At 46.3% G+C, this 19,001-nt stretch overlaps 1 protein-coding gene across 1 annotated transcript in view; it reads right to left on the bottom strand.

Moving 5' to 3' along the window:
* ELP3 (elongator acetyltransferase complex subunit 3) overlaps positions 1–19,001 on the bottom strand; it is an 805,914-nt gene that overhangs the window by 237,771 nt on the left and 549,142 nt on the right. The window contains exon 13 of the mRNA XM_086928018.1: positions 14,153–14,380. Coding sequence (XP_086784144.1) covers positions 14,153–14,380 — 228 coding nt within the window. The remainder of the gene's footprint in view (positions 1–14,152; positions 14,381–19,001) is intronic.

Below are 19,001 nucleotides of genomic sequence, written 5' to 3'. Positions count from 1 at the left end.
TTAGGTGAAACAAACAGCATATGTATTACGTAGAACACGTCGTAAAGTAATCACAGTTGTAACAGTACTGCGCCTACTGGCACCAGGTAGTCATTTACAGAGAGACTATTTACAGGGCAGGGCCATCGGGCCACTGCCAGAACCATCACAAGCACAGTTAGATTAAATGTAATTCTCAGTACTAAACATAAAGCAGCCAGCACCAACTGGTAAGACCATCCACTTGGCATCATCTGGGGCATTAGGCCTAAACATAAACCATCACATCATGACATTAGGCAACTTGCATGAGACCCCTCAATAGGAATAGAAATGCATTATGCACAGCAATTACGCATAGGAACATTAACGGCCAGATTCATCAAGGTAAGGAATTGCGAGTCCTTAATAGCGAATTTTAAGGATTCGCTATTAAGGACTCGCAAAACGGGATTCATGTAGGAATCTCAATTGAATTTGCGATTCCCACTGATTCCTTATTTGCGATTAGCTAATTGCTAATCGCAAATAAGGAATGACTCCCCATTCATTCCTATGGGCCTAGGCCCACAGGAATGAATGGGGAGTCATTCCTTATTTGCGATTAGCAATTAGCTAATCGCAAATAAAGAAGCGATTTCAAGGGTGCAATTTTTAAATGGTTCATGAATTGCATTTAAGGAATCTCAAATAGAGATTCCTTAAATGCAATCCCTCGCAAATATGCGTTTTCGCAATTACCGATTTTTGCATTTGGGATGATGTATCCCAAATGCAATAATTGCCCTCGCAAAGGGCCAGATTCCCAGAATCTGGCCCTTTGCGAGCAGATTTTTCTTTCATGAATCTACCTGAAAGCATCCTCACATGGCATTAGGCACACAAGCATATTGGGCACATTAGGGGATCAACAGTGGAGAAGTGTGGCTCAATGGTTAGAGCGGCAGACCCTGATGCAGAAGTCTAGCCTGGGACCAGGGTTCAATTCCCCCCCTCGACGGGTCTTGGGCTCAAAAATTCCACGGACCTGATAATTCTCGCCTTGGTGCCTACTCCAATCATGGAGTCCCACTCTGCAACTCTGGGCAATAGCTTGCTCAATCTCCTCTCTGTCCCCCCTTCTTTTCAATCTTTATCTTCGCCCTCTTCTTCTTTCTCTGAGGCAGTGGGACGTCACCGTCTTTAACTACGCTGACGACCTACAACTCATCTTTCCTCTTTCTACCCCCTCTGCTGTTTCTAACTTTCATGCTGTCATGTCCCACATCCTCCTCTGGATGAGTCAAAATCAGCTCAAACTAAATCCTGGAAAGACGGAGCTCCTTCTTCCAGGCAAGAGCTCCATCCATTGGGGTCCCCACTTCTGGCCCTCAGGGCTTGGCCCCCCTCCCGCCCCTGTGGCGTCTGTAAAGAGTTTGGGAGTTATTATTGACTCCGAACTCTCACTCAAAGCCCAGGTGGGGGCGGTGGTCTCCTCCTGTATGCATCAGCTTCGCAGGATTAGGAAGGTTGCTTATCTCCTGTCCCCCGAAGTTCTGCTTCAAGTCACCATGGCCCTGGTCCTTTCCCGCTTGGACTTTTCCAACTCTCTATATCATGGTCTGCCAAAAACTCTGCTTTACAGGCTGCAGATCACTCAGAACCAAGCGGCACGGCTGGTCTTCAGGATTCCTAAATGGCAGTCGGCCAAGCCTCTTCTTGCCAAACTGCACTGGCTCCCGGTCAATCTCAGGGCAGCCTTCAAGATCGGCTGCATAGTATTTAAATCCCTGACCGGCCCCTCTCCTAGGTTCCTGAAATCCCTCATCACTCCATATCGCCCCACTCGCAATCTCAGATCTTCCCATCTTCATCTCCTTGCCACTCCTTCTTTCAAACTTGCGAGGATGGGAGGTCGGAGTTTCTCACATCTTGCCCCCACACTCTGGAATTCCTTTCCCCTGTCTCTTAAATCTGCTAACTCTCTTATTCTTTTCCGTAAATCTCTTAAAACTTGGCTTTTCCCCCAATCCGGCTAATTTCTATCTGCTATCCCACTGATTTCCCAATCAGCGCCAGGAAACTCACGGTGTCAGTGCGCTCTAAAAGTACCCCCCTAACATAACATAACATAACATCTCCACAACGGCCCCCACAACGCTAAGGATGCCTGGCCTCCACCTTGGGGGTGCCCAGGAGTGGACGCCTCACAGGGAAAGCCAGGATGGGTTCCACAGCGGTATTCGTACAAGCGCCTTGAGACCCTTGCGGGTGAGTAGTATCAATTTACATTTACAATTTACATTTACAGTACCTTTATGCATATAAACACATTAGACTGTGGCATCTGGTTGGCATGAACCCATTAGTCGTAACAGATAAATCTCTTCTGCATCACATGAGACCTACTCATAGTAGCTTGGCATGAGCCACATTATCAGGTACCAACACAATAATATTAGGCCTCAGCAGGCATGAATCAGAGGTGTAAATGCAATATCATTAGCATGAATGCAGCAGGTATGAAGTATAAAACAGCTCCTACATAACATTAGGCGCACATCCTGAGCGTGGGGCATAAAACATGCGAAAATGGGGCATAAGAACACATTTAGCATAGAGGCAATACTTCCAATAGGCATGAATCACATTAGTCATCCAAATAGGCATAGAAATGTAAAAGGCATAATCATATTAGCATTAAGCACCCTCATGACATAACCAACCCTGGCACACATTAATAGTACTTAGCATATCATGCTTATCATCCCCTGTAATGCAGGGCACCACAGAAGAATATTATCGGCCAGAGTATCCCAGGGTGCCATCGCGCCTGGGGAGCCCCCTCTGGGACTCTAACAGGAAACTTTGCCCAACATGGCCGCAGTGCACCAATGAGGCCCACAAGTTTCTGTTCAGGCATGCGTCCCTCTTCTGGACGCAACAACGATATGGTCTCCTCTGCTCACGGGGAGCCCCTCCAATGCCAGCACCTCCCCAGACTTCACCCGGGCCCCCTCCTGGGACCCGGGACTTCAGTGGAGAGCCCACCGGCTCCGGATGGTTCTCTTCCAGCGCTACATTTCCACTAAGCGCTGTGACTCGCTCTCAGCTCTCGAGCCGAGTGGTCGCTCCCCTGTGACTGGTATCGTTGCGCAGCGCTTCCTCGCTATTATTGCCTGCAATCTGCCTCGCTTGCCGCTTTTCGCATTGCTGCATTTAAACTCGCCGCTTTAGCTCTGTTTTGATTTGCATTATATTCTGCCAGTGTAACTTTGTCTGTGTTAGCGCGTTATCCCCCAGCGCTCCGCTGCCATTTTGTTTGTTGTTGTGCTCATTGTAAACCCGCCCCGCCTCCCAGCTGAGCCGCCCTCGCCCCTCCCCCTCCACTTTCCATATATGACAGCTGTTCCCGCGCGCAGCGTTTACGCGCAGCGTTCGCGCCCAATCCGCGCCGAAGGTGCGCCAAAGGTAAGCCCGTCTGCGCCTGGACCGCGCCCAGCGCCAAACCCCCTGGCCCTCGCATTGCCCAGCCCCCCCGCCTTACGTACGACGCCACCACCCTCCTAGCCCTTAACCCCGGCCGTCCCCCCAACTGCGTCCAAGCCGCTCCTGGACACACCCATGGACCTTTCTCATGTTACTCCTGCAAATTCATCGGCACCGTCAACAACTCCGCTACGATCACACCTCAGATTCCCGACCCCAACCACCTACAATGCATCTTGCTCAACACCCGATCGGTCCACAGGCACGCCATTGACCTATGGAATCTACTAGACACCATCTCTCCGGACGTCGCCTTCCTTACGGAAACATGGATGAACGCCTCCTCCGCCCCAGACATCACCATTGCCATCCCAGAAGATTATAAGATCATACGCAAGGACCGTACCGGCCACACAGGAGGAGGAATCGCTATCGTCCATAAGAAATCCATCCACATCTCAACCAGCTCTGACATCAATCTCACCAACTCTGAACACCTTCACTTCCAGATCCACATCGACCCCAAGACCACACTCAGAGGCACCCTCCTCTACAGACCACCAGGACCCCGCACACAATTTGGTGAGGACATCACGGACTTCATCACTCCACACGCACTCCCCTCCAAAGATTACATCCTCCTGGGAGACCTCAACTTTCACCTTGAAAAGAACAACGACCGCAACTCCACCACCCTTCTGGACAACCTCGCCAACCTCGGACTTAAACAACTGGTCACTTCCCCCACCCACATCGCGGGTCACACTCTCGACCCTATCTTCACCTCCAGCAATCATGTCTCCTTCAGCCACACTACGGCTCTCCTCTGGACTGACCACAGCTGCGTTCACTTTACCTACAACAAGCCCAAACCCAACATCCACCCCCAACCAACTCTGCAAAGAAACTGGAACAAAATCACCATCGACCAGATCTCCTCATCGCTTCTTCTAAACCCCCCAGCCCACTCCTCAAACTCCGACCAAGCCGCCACCAACCTCTCCCTATGGTTATCCAACAGCGCCGACATCCTAGCACCACTGAAAAAACGACAAAGCAAACTTGGCAGCAAGAAGGCCTCTTGGTTCAACGATGATCTTAAGAAATCCAAGAAACTCTGCCGCTCCCTTGAGAAGGCCTGGAAAAAAGACCCAACCACCAGCACCAAGGACGCCTTCAAAAACGCCACCCGCATACACCACCAACTGATCCGAAAGGCCAAGAAAACCGCCTTCAAGGAACGACTAGATAACAACGCCCACAACAGCAAGGAACTTTTCAACATCGTCAAGGAATTTACCAATCCCTCGGCCAACTCTAACGACATCACCCCCTCTCAAGCACTCTGCGACTCCCTAGCCTCATTCTTCCACAACAAAATTGCAGACATCCACAACAGCTTCGACAACCAACCCGGAGACCAACCCTCCCAACCATCTGCTGGACCTTCATCCCCCTCGAACACCCTTAATGACTGGAACCCTATCTCCACTGAGAACACCATCCGCCTGATGAACTCCATCCACTCAGGATCCCCCACAGACCCTTGCCCTCACCACATCTTCAACAAAGCAGACTCCATCATAGCACCGCACCTCCGAGACGTCATCAACTGCTCCTTCAAATCCGCCACCTTCCCAGAAAGCTGGAAACACGCTGAACTCACCGCCCTTCTGAAAAAACCCACAGCGGACCCCACCGAACTCAAAAATTACCGCCCCATCTCGCTCCTTCCTTTCCCGGCCAAAGTCATCGAGAAAGCTGTCAACAACCAGCTCGCCGCCTTCCTCGAAGCCAACAAATCCCTCGACTCCTCACAGTCCGGCTTCCGAGCAAAACACAGCACTGAGACCGCCCTCATCGCAGCAACAGACGACATTCGAACTCTACTGGACAATGGAGACACAGTCGCCCTCATCCTGCTCGACCTCTCCGCAGCCTTCGACACAGTCTGCCATAGCACCCTTCTACAGCGCCTCAGAAACATCGGAATCCAAGGAAAAGCACTGGAATGGATCACCTCGTTCCTCACCGGAAGAACCCAGAGAGTCCGCCTTCCACTATTCAAGTCAGAGGCCACTGAAGTCATCTGCGGCGTACCACAAGAATCTTCACTCAGCCCCACCCTTTTCAACGTATACATGAGCCCCCTCGCGGCCATCGCCCGCCAACACAACCTCAACATCATCTCCTACGCGGATGACACTCAACTGATCCTATCACTCACCAATGACCCTAGCACCGCCAAAACGAACCTACACGAAGGAATGAAAGAAGTAGCCGAATGGATGAAACACAGCCGTCTGAAACTGAACTCAGACAAAACAGAAGTCCTCATCTTAGGTACCTCCCCCTCCGCATGGGACGACTCTTGGTGGCCAGAAGCCCTTGGAAAAGCACCCATCCCGACAGACCACGCACGGAACCTGGGCGTCATCCTGGATTCCTCACTTTCAATGAACAGACAGGTCAACGCCGTCTCCTCATCCTGCTTCAACATTCTCCGCATGCTCAAAAAAACATTTCGTTGGATCCCCACCGAAACTAGGAAAACGGTCACCCACGCTCTGGTCACGAGCCGACTGGACTACGGAAACACCCTCTACGCCGGGACCACCGCTAAAATCCAGAAAAAACTCCAACGAATCCAAAACGCCTCAGCCAGACTCATATTAGACATCCTGCGTAAAGAACATATCTCTGGTCACCTGAAAAACCTCCACTGGCTTCCCGTCAATAAGAGGATCACTTTCCGGCTCCTAACCCACGCACACAAAGCACTCTACGAAATCGGACCAGAATGCCTCAACACACGAATGTCCTTCTACACCCCCTCCCGCCAGCTTCGATCCTCCAACCAAGCCCTTGCCACTGTACCTCGCATCAACAAGACCACCATGGGAGGCAGATCCTTCTCCTACCTGGCAGCTAAAACCTGGAGCTCACTTCCCACTTACCTTCGCCTTACCCAGAACCACCTAACATTCAGAAAGCAACTTAAAACGTGGATATTTGACAAGTAATCCCCCACCCCCCCTTAAGCGCCTTGAAACCCTCTGGGTATGTAGTGCGCTATATAAATTCTCTGACTTGACTTGACTTGACTGGCAGACCCCGCCAACCGTGTTACGCGGGCACTTGTCTTCCGTTCTCTGTTCTCCGGTGCTCGTCTCTCTGTCCACGAAGTGCGGGGTAGGCTCCCGCCTTCTGTTTAACGGTGACACAGCGCAGGGTGGGCACCAGCGAAGGTCAGCAATACGGGGTAGGCTCCAGTCTCCTTCCGGGTCGCCGCGGGCAGCACGGCTGCTTCTTTCTTGTCCTGCAAAAAACAGTTGATGGACAGAATGCAGAACAATGTCTTACATTCACCTCAGTACAAAGATATGGGCCTAAATCCATTGTTTTTTTGCACTCCACACCACCATAGGTCAGACAATGGCTATATGCAAATCAGCCTTGACCCTGTGCCTCATGGGAACAGTCCAGCCCGAACTACCAAGCCATGACTTTCCTAGACCGGAATCAAGCATCCAAGGACCGGTTTCTGGCTATCAGCCTTCTTCAGCCTGGATAGCTTGATTCCAGTGATGTGGAGAGCCTGGGACTCACGTCTGAGCATACCCAGCCCACTCGGGGTGAAAATTGCAAAAAACACAGCAGATGGACAGAATGCAGAACAATGTCTTACATTCACCCCAGTACAAAGATCTGGGCCTAAATCCATCGTTTTTTTGCACTCCACACCACCCTAGGTCAGACAATGGCTATATGCAAATCAGCCTTGACCCTGTGTCTCATGGGAACAGTCCAGCCCGAACTACCAAGCCATGTCTTTCCTAGACCGGAATCAAGCATCCAAGGACCGGTTTCTGGCTATCAGCCTTCTTCAGCCTGGATAGCTGGATTCCAGTGATGTGGAGAGCCTGGGACTCACGTCTGAGCATACCCAGCCCACTCGGGGTGAAAATTGCAAAAAATACAGGTGATGGACAGAATGCAGAACAATGTCTTACATTCACCCCAGTACAAAGATCTGGGCCTAAATCCATCGTTTTTTTTGCACTCCACACCATCCTAGGTCAGACAATGGCTTTATGCAAATCAGCCTTGACCCTGTGCATCATGGGAACAGTCCAGCCCGAACTACCAAGCCATGTCTTTCCTAGACCGGAATCAAGCATCCAAGGACCGGTTTCTGGCTATCAGCCTTCTTCAGCTTGGATAGCTTGACTCCAGTGATGTGGAGAGCCTGGGACTCACGTCTGAGCATACCCAGCCCACTCCTTCGTGAAAATTGCAAAAAACACAGTTGATGGACAGGATGCAGAACAATGTCTTACATTCTTGTCCTGGGCTTGGGTCGCGGAGGTGATTCTGGCGGCAATCCTCAAGTGCGGGGTGGGCTCCAGCCACACATCAGTAGCGCAGGGTAGGCTCCTGCGGTTTTTTTGTAAATCTGCTGCTCTCCCTGGCAGCATGTGGGGTGGGCACCCGCTCAGTTCAAATATCCAGCAGGGCGCATAAATGCGGGGTGGGATTCCGCCAATTTCATGAGCACAGGGGGGAACCCCTCAAGTCACGTCGCAGCCTCAGCACTGCAGGCCATGCTCCTTCACTGGCCACTTGAATACAGCGCTCACAAGTCGCTAGGTCCCAGTTGGAGCTTCAGGGACACAAAACAGCGCTACACTACTCTTTTGAAACAGCCATATAGCGCTTCTCTTCTCCTTAAAGTACAGGCCAGCAAATTATAGCGCTCCTCTTCTCCTGGCACTCCACATGTAGTGCTCTCCTTGTGTAGGAATAAGGTTGTAGCGCTAAGTCCCACAAAAATAAAGTTGCAGCGCCCCTCTTCCCTGAGCACTTTACATGTAGCGCTCACTGGGCACTCGGGGCCAGCAGACAGTAAATGCAGGGCGATATCAGCAGGCTGTAGGGCAGCTCACCAAACCTGAAGCAGCAGTTCCTAGGATCAGTCATCCTCCATCACAGTGACAATCCTGCCAGTGCAGCAGTCTCCACTCCAGCAGAGTCTCTCACTAGCCCTGTGGACAGTAGAGGAGTACATATGGGCACAGGGGCCAGCACACAGGCCCTTGCGGCGGTACCTCCTGGCAGGGTGTCCCCTCTCAAGCAAAGTCCACGCACAGTCTGTCACATGGAGGCACAGCCCCCCTACATATACACCCCTCACCCCACCTACCAGAAAGGGCTAGAACCTTCTAGAAGGCCCTCTGGTAATCCTGTCCCAACTGGTTTTGGGGGAGGTGTAGAGCACCCTGTCTGCCAGACTTCCCGCCAAGAGCTGGGGGCGGAGCGACAGACAACTAGACCGGCAACCGACCTCAGACAGGCAGACACAAAGCACGCCAAACAAGGTGACATTTTAAAAGTGACATTTTTAAACAGCGTAAATAAACCTATGCACACCATTGCGCTGCATTTCATCACAAACATATAGTAACAAGGCTAGGAGGGGAACGGCGAAAAAGTTCGGGATGACCCTGCAAGCAGGGCCAAGTCCAACTGGAAGCATCTAACAAGTTGATATGGTTGTTATTACAATATATAACAAACCGCTTCCATTTAGCTGCGTAGCAAGCCCTTGTAGAAGGCCTTCTGGCCTCTTTAATGAAGTTCATACAGTCTGGTGGAAGGTGAAGATAACCAAACTCTATGATTTTAGGAGCCAGATTGCTAGGTTGAGTTCTTTGGGATCTGGGTTTCTTACGTCTCCATGGCTCTGAAAGAATCTGAAAGAATTGGAGAACTTGAGGGTGAAGTTCCCATTCGTTAATCTGTTGTCTCTGCCTGCTGAGGAGGCCTGCAAGTTGATTGTTTCCTCCTGGAAGGTGTTCTGCCAGGAGATAAATATTGTGACGTATGGCCCACTTTCAAATGACTTGAGCAAGGTGTGACAGTTTGGGAGAGTGTGTCCCCCCTGTTTTTGTAGGTAATACATGGCTGTCATGTTGTTGGTGCGGACTAAGACAGCTTTGCCTGCAAGATGAGTCTGGGAGGCTTTGAGTGCTAAAAATACTGCTAGCAGCTCCAGATGATTTATGTGAAGTTGATTTTGCTTCTAGGTGCACAAACCTTGAACTGCGTGAGTTTGGAGATGAGCTCCCTAACTAATGAGCGATGAGTCTGCTGTTAGCACTGTCTATGGAACTGGGTCGATGAAGGGCCGACCTTTGGTTAAGTTTTGTGGATTCCACCACTGCAGAGAGCGATGGGTGCGGCCGTCCACCAACACTAGATCTGTTAATTGACCCCGAGAATGATTCCACTGACGTGCTAAGCATTCTTGAAGGGGACACATATGAAGTCGTGCACGACGCCATCCTTCCTAGCAGTTGCATGTATACCCGAGCTGGTAGTGATTGGTTGGGTTGAAACTGGGAGATTAGAGCCTGAATATTGCAGATCCTGGCTGCATTGGGACAGGCTAGAGCTTTTTGAGTATCCAGAGTGGCTCCCAAATACGTTTGTATGTTGGAGGGTTGGAGATGGGACTTTTACACATTCACTGTGAACCCAAGTTTTTGCAGCAATTGCAGTGTTATTTGAGTGGCCTGGAGACACCTTGGGTAAGAACTGGCTTTGATGAGCCAGTCGTTCAAGTACGGGAAGACATGAATATGCGGTCTTCACACCTGTTTGGATGACTGAGAGAGTGCGAGACTGACTGTATAAGTGAGTGAGTAGGTGTCTCAGTGAATGTATGGATGAGTGACTGGTATGTGAATGTATCTGTCTGTCAGTTGATGTCTAAATGGGTGTTTGAGTGTGTGAGAAAGTGAATGGCAATATGGGTGATTGATTGGTTGACTATCTGTATGCCTGCCTGGGTGTCTTTGTGTGTGGGTGAGGAGGTGTATGCTGCCTATATGGATGAGTTAGAGCCTGTATGGGGTAGTGAGTGTCTGTATGGGTGTGTTGGTGATTGAATGCTTGTGTCAGTATGAGTGAGTAACTGGGTATGTGAAAGGCTGGGTATATGAGTGACTGTTTGCCTGAGTGTGTGGATGTGAGAGAGGCTATATGGATGAGTACATGCTTCTGTCAGGGACTGTATAGGTGAATGAGTATGTGTTACTATTTGTATGTGCAATAATGTGGATATGTATGTACGCGTTTCGGGCTTTGCAGCCCTTGTTCACATGCAAGGCATTAGTGATATTCACAGTGCTTTTAAAGTGCTAAAGTGCCCCGCCTACAGCCCTCCTCCCTACAGGTCATGTGACCACCATAAAAAGGGAAAACAAACTATCTCAGTAAAAGTTCAAAACAAGGCAGGTGTTTCTGTAAACATAACATATTCGGCATAAATGCGCAATGTATACATAGTATAAAAATTTATACACAACAGTCAAATCTCTGAATAAATTCCAAAAATTGATATCATAACTGGTTAAATCCAGTAAATCATGTAAACATTGAATGTTTTGACCATATCAAACATATCATCAAGAGATAGCGTAAATCATTGTACTAACATGTATAGACATCATGTCAGAATAAAGTTGAATCCTGTCAACAGATATAGGGCCTAACGGAACTGTACTACATAACAACCCAAAAAAAGCTAGGACAACCATGCCCAGTGTGCAAAGAGGCTAGAGATAAAGTGCAAGCTGTATATTCAAGAAGACAATGAAATACATGTTATAAAATATCAAAGAATGCACTAAGAAAAAACAATCATTACCCATCATAAAATCAGGGACTATTTTTCGTTCTAAAAATGCATTTCTAAAAACATTGATTTCATAATGTTATTATCCTAAAAGAACATAACAGACAGTGTATATAAAAGTTAAATAGTGATAAAAATGTGATATAAATAGAGGGAAGGATGAAAAAACCATTGACCTTAAAATGGTGAAAAGGACGGCGCAATATAGAAAAATGACACATAAATATGCAATCAATTCATATTGATGTACATGATAAAGTGCATTTAGTCATAGGTATTAGTAAACCCTGATAGATAACAGGGAACCTGACTATCTATCAATTCATGAAGTCCATGAGAGAGAGTATAACTGACCCTTATAGCATGTTATAGTGAGCAACAGGGAACCTGACTACTCATTACAAGTTGAGCAATATGCCTAACAGAAATTGACCAACAGATAATACCATAAGGCTGGTACCAGAAGAGGGGCAAGTTGATTCATATTATATGCAATAAAAGAGTTCCTAGTGTTTTACAAGAAGTTGTAAAAGTCTTCAGTATTGTTAAGGCCATTCGGCCATTTACTGTCAAACTCTAATATGAAACGTGTTTCGAGTTGTCGCAATAACAACTCTCTGTTGCCTCCTCTACGTAAGGGCAATACTGATCTTATCACAAAATATCTCAAACAGTTAAGATCTTTATTATGTTTTGCCGCAAAATGGCGTGCTACAGGATAGGAAGGATCAGTACGCAATATTAGATGTTGCAAGATTCTGACGTGCACCTGGGCTTTAGTACTACCGATGTAATGTAGTCCACAGGTGCACGTCAGAACATAGACTGCAAAATCCGTTTTACAGTCATAGCAGCCTTTAATTGGAATCTCACTGGGACAAAAAGGTGTGCGATAGTGTGTTTTATTTTCCCCATATATATATACTGAAAAAGCCAAAGGTTGCAGGGACATTATAGTTAAACTGACATTTCACTTGCTCAAAACTAGAGAAATGCAGCAGTTATAGTTAGATGAGCTAACTATAACTTACGCCAGCAATGCACTGCTTATGAACTCATATATTACATCACTCATGCATGGTCAGTGACATCATACATGACATCTCAAAGGACATCACTGATGATATCTAAAACGTACTAGGTGCTAAACATATATACTATAGTAAGTGGCTGTGGGAGCTTTGATATGGGTGGGTGAGTGGGTGTGTAAGTGGTGTATAAAGCAGCGAGTGGGTATATGAGAGACTGGGTGTGTCAGTGGGTGTATGAGTAAGGGAGTGGCTGTGAGAGTATCTGTATGGGTGAGTGGGTTGGTGTTTACGTGGGTGCAATTGTGAATGAGAGGATGAATGAGTGGCTGTATGGGTGAGGGTGCAGGTGTGTCAGTGGCTGCAAATGGTGAATGAGAGTTCAGGAGTGGCTGAATGAGTGACTGAGCAGGTACATAAATGTCTGTATGGGTGAGTGACAAGGAACATAAGTGACTGTACGTGTGCATGAATGGGGTGTGTGACTGAGTGGGTGTGCGTGGCTGTATCGGTGAGTGAGTGTGAGAGGTTGTATGGGAGAGTATGTACTTGCCTCAGTGACTGTATAGATGAGTGAGTAAATGTGTTTGTATATCTATGAGTAAGTGAGTGCATGTGTGAATAACTGTATGGGTGAGTGAGTGGATGTGTGAGTGGCTGTATGGGTGAGTGAGTAGGTGTGTGAGTGACTGTATGGGTGAGTGAGTAGGTATGTGAGTATCTGTATAGGTGACTGAGTTTGACAATGGCTCTATGGTGGATCTATGAGTGGGTATCTAGTGTCTGTACATATGTATGACTGGATGCATGAGTCGCTTTATTGGTCAGTGAGTAGGTGCATGAGTGGCTGTAAATGTGAGTTAGTGGTTGCGTTAGTGGCTGTGTGGGTGAGTTGATGCGGGGTGGCTCTATGAATCAGTGAGTAAGTATGTGAGTGCGGATGAAGTCATCAGTGATGTAATTTGAGATGTTATTAGTGATATAATCTGAGATGTCATCAGTGATGTTACTGACCATGTCATGAGTGACGTAATATGAGAGGGCATAAACAGTGCTTTGCGGGGCATGAGTTATAGTTAGCTCAGCTAACTATAACTGCTGAATTTCTCTGGTTTTGTACAAGTGAAATGTCAGTTTAACTATAGCGTCCCTGTAACCTTTCATTTTTTTCAGTACATTTCTAAGGATTTTTTAAATCTATTTCCTAGCTATCATGCCCCTGTAACCTTTGGTTTTCCAGTCAATTTCCAAGGTTTTTTAAATGCTAATTCCCAACTGTAAAGTCCCTGTAACCTTTGTTTTTTCAGTGAATTTCTATGTTTTTTAAGTAGTCGCGTTTGCAGGGAAGTGGAGAAAGGGGGCAGGGCCTCCGAAAAGCTCTCAGGAATCCCGATATGTAGGACTTACAGGAGGTACCAGGAGGGCTTCTTGCCCCCCTAGGTCCCTCAGGAGTAAAGTGGACTTCATCCCCAACCAGTAGTGCCCCAGGAGGTGGGTTTGCGGAGTGATGGAGAAAGGGGACGTGGCCTCCGAAGACCTACTTGCAATTCCGCTGTGTGGGAGTTACTGGAGGTAACATGAGGGGTAGTTGGCACCACGGATGTCCTTAGGGGCCCTCCTGTTTGGTAAAAACATCTTTCTCAAGCGAACAACTGCGAAATAAACTTGCATTTAATATAAAAATATTTTATGAACAATCTTCATTAATCAAGATAACTTGATTGATCTTTGAATAAAAAAAAACTAACCCAGTGTGACGGAAAATGGTACAATGACTCTTACATTTACTAGTATTGTGAGGGCAGGGTCAACAATCTTGATTTGCCATTTTTGGAATCAGAAGGAGAAGTACAGTGACAAGCAGACTAGATGACACATTAGAGAAAATAGCATGCATTGCAAATGAACATGAGACAAACATTTCTTCCCATAAACTTTGGCACCAAGTTAAGGAAATTATAAACTTTAAATAGAGTACCTGATGCTGAAATTTTGAAGGATCTCGGCTGCTAATGGGAACCACGCTGCCATATACATGCAGTTCTCGGACAATGGAAACTCCTCCCTTCAGCTCTGGCCTGAAGGACTCTTCCGAGCACTTCCTCAAGCGCAGCAGACCAATCAAGATATCTTGTGCAGGATCCTCATAGGACAAGAATGTCTCCCAGCCGCCATTGGCTACATAATCTCTTCGAATTAGTTCAACCTGTAGGGCAGGCAAGAACATGCAGTAGGAGCTATGCAACATCTTGAAGAAGACAGAACAACACACACTGAATAAAGCTGGCACATAGTACACAGTGTCCGTTCCCGAAGGCCACAGATGTCATTCATTAAGCGGGAGCTATCCCTCACGGTCATCTTTCACAAATGGATGCCACAATCTTTTGGATCTCAGTATCCAATCAAAGGTTTGTGGGTGGAAACCACTAATACATATTCTTGCAATTTGCAAGAAGGGGGGGGGCATTCTTTCATCTAAAGAAGTCACAATGTGGACACTGTTGAGAATCCATTGGTGACTCATAATGACTACTTAGTGTATTAGAAGTGCAGCTTTTGCATGTGCAAAGCCTTCGATTTTTCGTGATGCGGGCCTTGTGAATGCAAAAACCTCAATATTTCAGAATCCTAGCATTTTAATGTAGTTCTTAATCTGTACAATAACACAAGGTCAGAAAAAAAGAGATGATAAAATGATCTATTCACAGAAAGGAATGTCATTACTAAAAAAGGATGGCTTATCCTGAGGATGATTAAACATTACAATAACTCTTTCAAACTGAAGCTCAGAACAGACAGGGAAAAAAATAAGATTGGAAATAAACAGACTTTCTATAAAGGCACCCTATGGGTTTCCAGTACACAGACCTGCCTTCGCCTTGAGAAATCTTGTACTGAGATGTAGTAAACCATAGAGCTTTGTGGTGAACATTATCGTCGTCTCATCATAACTTCCAAACATATGGGACTATGGGCTCTTTTATGACCCACTAATACCTGCATCAATTTTCTAGCTTTTTGTTATTCAACAAATTGTCCCACGGGTGCACTGCTGGCTGGTGCTCCTTTAGTGCTGTAAATAATCTGTGATACTTAATCAATCAAAATATTATTTTCATGTATCTGTGTTAAATAATAAGTTCGAACATATAAAATATAATTGTTTTGCCTTGATCATTTGAGTAATGGACAATTAAATTAATGCCCTTGATGAAAGACTACATGGTCCGAAATGCACTGGGAATATATTCTATAATCATGTGATGATGATTACAATTGATGAATGCATTTATGACTTCGGTACACTTCCCAACAATCATGTAAATAAGGAGTAACAAATTCCCTTCCTGTGAAGAAATTGGAAACTTTTTCAAACTTTATGTCTTCCAGACTTTCATGAGGACCAATCCACCTGTTGTATCTGACCAGTACTCCATCGCAGTTGGCGTAAAAGTATACATAGGTCCTGGTCTAACACTTCTATAGACTACCATTGGCCCCATTGTGCTTTATGTACTGCTTTCACTTACATTTTCTTTTAAATCATATCTCTGGTTCCCCTTATTGGATTTTTGTTTGTTTAATCTTATTTTACTCATAACCGTTTTCTATTTATTTTAAAATTTGTGGAACTTTATTATGTTTTCTGTAACTTTTGTGTACTGTGTACACACTGCTTACATACTTTACACAGTGCCTTTCATCTAAGCCTGAATGCTTCGTGCTGTGTTACCAGGGATGGGGCACAGGTTTATTCTATTTCATTTGTGTAACAGCTAGTACGTGGTGGCCTTATCCTTTGAGTTGGACACTTGTCCACCCCAAATAATATTCCACATTCCTACGTGATCAATTTCCTGATCAAGGTACCCGCTTTAGCCTCTTCCCTTAGCTTTCGCAATGGAGCTACCACTGGAATGATCCTTCACAGATAATTATTTTAAGGGTTTCCAATGAGCATCTCATGCGGAAAACCAGGTATGCTTAGCTAGGGATCACCTAAGCTTGTACCGGAGGAGTACTTGACAGTCAGGCCCACAAGCAATGTTGTGGTAATGTTATTTTAATAACACATATATAGCACGCACATACAACAGGCAATGCAGCTGTTCAGTGCTACTGCTTTCTGTGTTGACTGAGCCTTGCAGCTTAAAGTGAACTAGAAGGCTTCCAATACTTACCTCAGCCAGGATTTCAATAGCTGGGAGAATCTCCCCATCTACCTCATGAGCAGACTTCCTCTTTAACATTTTGGTGCTCCCAATCGTCTGTGACCTTTTGCAAAGCTACACAAGGTTCACATGATTTCTTCTGTAAAGTAACAGCTCAATTTGCTTATTCCTCAGACAGCGAGGGGCACATAAGTTAATTATGGACAAATGTTGTGAATGCAGGTTTGATGCAAAATATAGACCTGCAAAAAACTCGAAACTGTGTAACTATTTCCGTAAACAAATTGTGACCTATATCTTATTTCTAAATCTAACACAATTACATTCCCACATCTAGTAGGAATGGGTTAATTTACTACTCCAACTCTAGTCTCAGTACCTTTGGAGAAAATTGCTTTATAAAATATCAGCAGCGCTGGTGCTCTGAGAATCTCTACACATTGGGCCACTACACTTACAACCGTGGTGCCCATTGTTTTAGTACCAATCTTATAGTAGCTACGCTGCCTGAAAATGGTTGTAAACTGGTGACTTTACATGAGCTTCCTATGTATGTACGACTGACTGTAAGCGTGCATGTTTGCTGATGGCTGTTGGTACCAGCAGAGGAGCGTCGCTTGCCCGCACCCTCAAAAACTTGAAAAATACATTGATGAAAAACAGGATTTAAACCCGCTTTATTATCGTTTTATTTTTCTTCTAATTAAGGGTGTCAAATTTTAGGTGCGGGGCCAGGGAACAGACAGGCACTGAGGGGGAGTGGTATGCACTGCCTTCAGTGCGCATGTGGTATGACCAGCCGTCAGAGTACTGCCAAATAGACATGCACTCTGAGGCGGTCTCCAACCCGAGCTGCCTTGCCGGGTCGGAGACAGGAGACGCAGGCTCCCAGACTCACTGGGAGCGCCAATCCAGGGCGCTCAGGCCAGTCCTGATACTACTCTCATACTTCATGAAAGCAGCAGCAGGATTGGCCGTAGGGGATCTGGGAGCCTGTATGCAGAGGAGCGTGATGCAGCTACCTGAAGTTCTTATTTTTTTATTTCATTTTTTTTTAATCTTAGTCCATCGCCATCAAACTCCCTGACCCACCCTACCACTCTATCCTTACACCAGCCGCCACTGGTAGGTACGCATGCGGCGTGCGTGTGTGCAGCGGTGTCTTCATATATGCTGTGCATGCACTAAACAAAAGCCAGATCTACTGGCTTTGTCAACTCTATCCAATGCTTCTTAAGTGATATATCGTGGCTCTGCAGTTACCTTCCTGACACATTAAAATGAGAAGTAAACAGAAGGTGTCAAAACACAGAGACGTGACTAATAACAACGTGAAAACAAAAATTTGACAGAGTTTACAGGGTACGAAGAAGGTAACAAGAATGAGGATCTTTTTTTTATCAATTCATGGATATTAAAGTAGATTCCAATAAAAGTTGATTATTCTTCACACGAGCTCCGCATGAACCTCTCATCATGCCTAGTATCGCTCAGTGTGCTAGAAATGCTACAGCCACTCACTTCACACCCGCTTCCGATACCAATAATCACTTATTAGGCTGCAGAAAACAAACACACAGCTGGGGCTGATTTTGCTCTGAGCGTGTCTACTGCTTTGGAAAGGAAGCTTCCTGCAGTTCGAGGTTTCTCTCGCTAGGAAGCAACCTCAGGAGCTTCACGGTTCACTGCAAGCACTTATCGCTTCGAAGCGCAAACGTGTGAACATGGGCAATGCTCAGGGGCATAGGAAGCCTCAAAAGGCCTATTTATTGCAAACTGCCCTCCTCCTCGTGGGAGTGAAGAGCACAAATCAAGGAACAAACAATGCATTATGTCTACTGAGAATAAGAATAGAGGACCCTCTGTAGATATACGGTTGGCAACACATTGGCCATCGGTTTGATTTATTTAAATGATTGTTGAATAAAAGAAACTATCTGAGCAGACAAAATAACACACTGCACTAAGGGCCAGATGTAGGAACCCTAATACCGGACGGTAACGGCCGAAATTACCGAATTTCGGCCGTTACCGGCCGGTATTAGGCATTTGGGATGTAGGTGGCTACATTTCAGATACGGTAATTTACCGAATGTTTTTTAAGAATTCGGTAAATTACCGAATCTGAAATATAGGAAGCACTCAAGTGAGTGCTTTTCACCTGTAAGGATTCGTTATTTACTACCAACTACAAGTTGGTGGTAAATAACGAAAACCGTTAAAAAAAGCAATTTTTTGCTTTTAATTCAGTGCCATGTGGCAGACATACATGCCCTTAGGGCATTATGTGTGCCACATGTGCACCCATGCACTATTCAGGGGTGCGAATATATGATTATACCACGATTTCAGTTACCACGCATGGCTTTACCACGCGAATTTTACCTCGCAAGTGGCTTTACCACGCTGGTATTTACAACCTAGCATTTTACTACGCGTTGCAACGTCTTACCTTCACGTCTTTCTCCACGAGCCCTTACTTCCATCCTCCTTTGAAACAAGCGTCAAAACACGTATACCAAAATAAAAAAAGGACTGCTTTTTTGACGTACACGGCACGTCTTTGGGGGAGGCTCTTTCCTCTTTCTTTTAAATTTATGTTCGTTTTTGTGTTAAAGTAACCTGCTTGTTATTTTTGGGGGGGGAGACCCC

The sequence above is a fragment of the Lissotriton vulgaris genome, chromosome 6 (genome assembly GCF_964263255.1).
Source record: "Lissotriton vulgaris chromosome 6, aLisVul1.2, whole genome shotgun sequence".
NCBI classification, from domain to species: domain Eukaryota; kingdom Metazoa; phylum Chordata; class Amphibia; order Caudata; family Salamandridae; genus Lissotriton; species Lissotriton vulgaris.
Note: the sequence above shows the minus strand (reverse complement) of the source record. Positions and strands in the feature narration are given on the sequence as shown.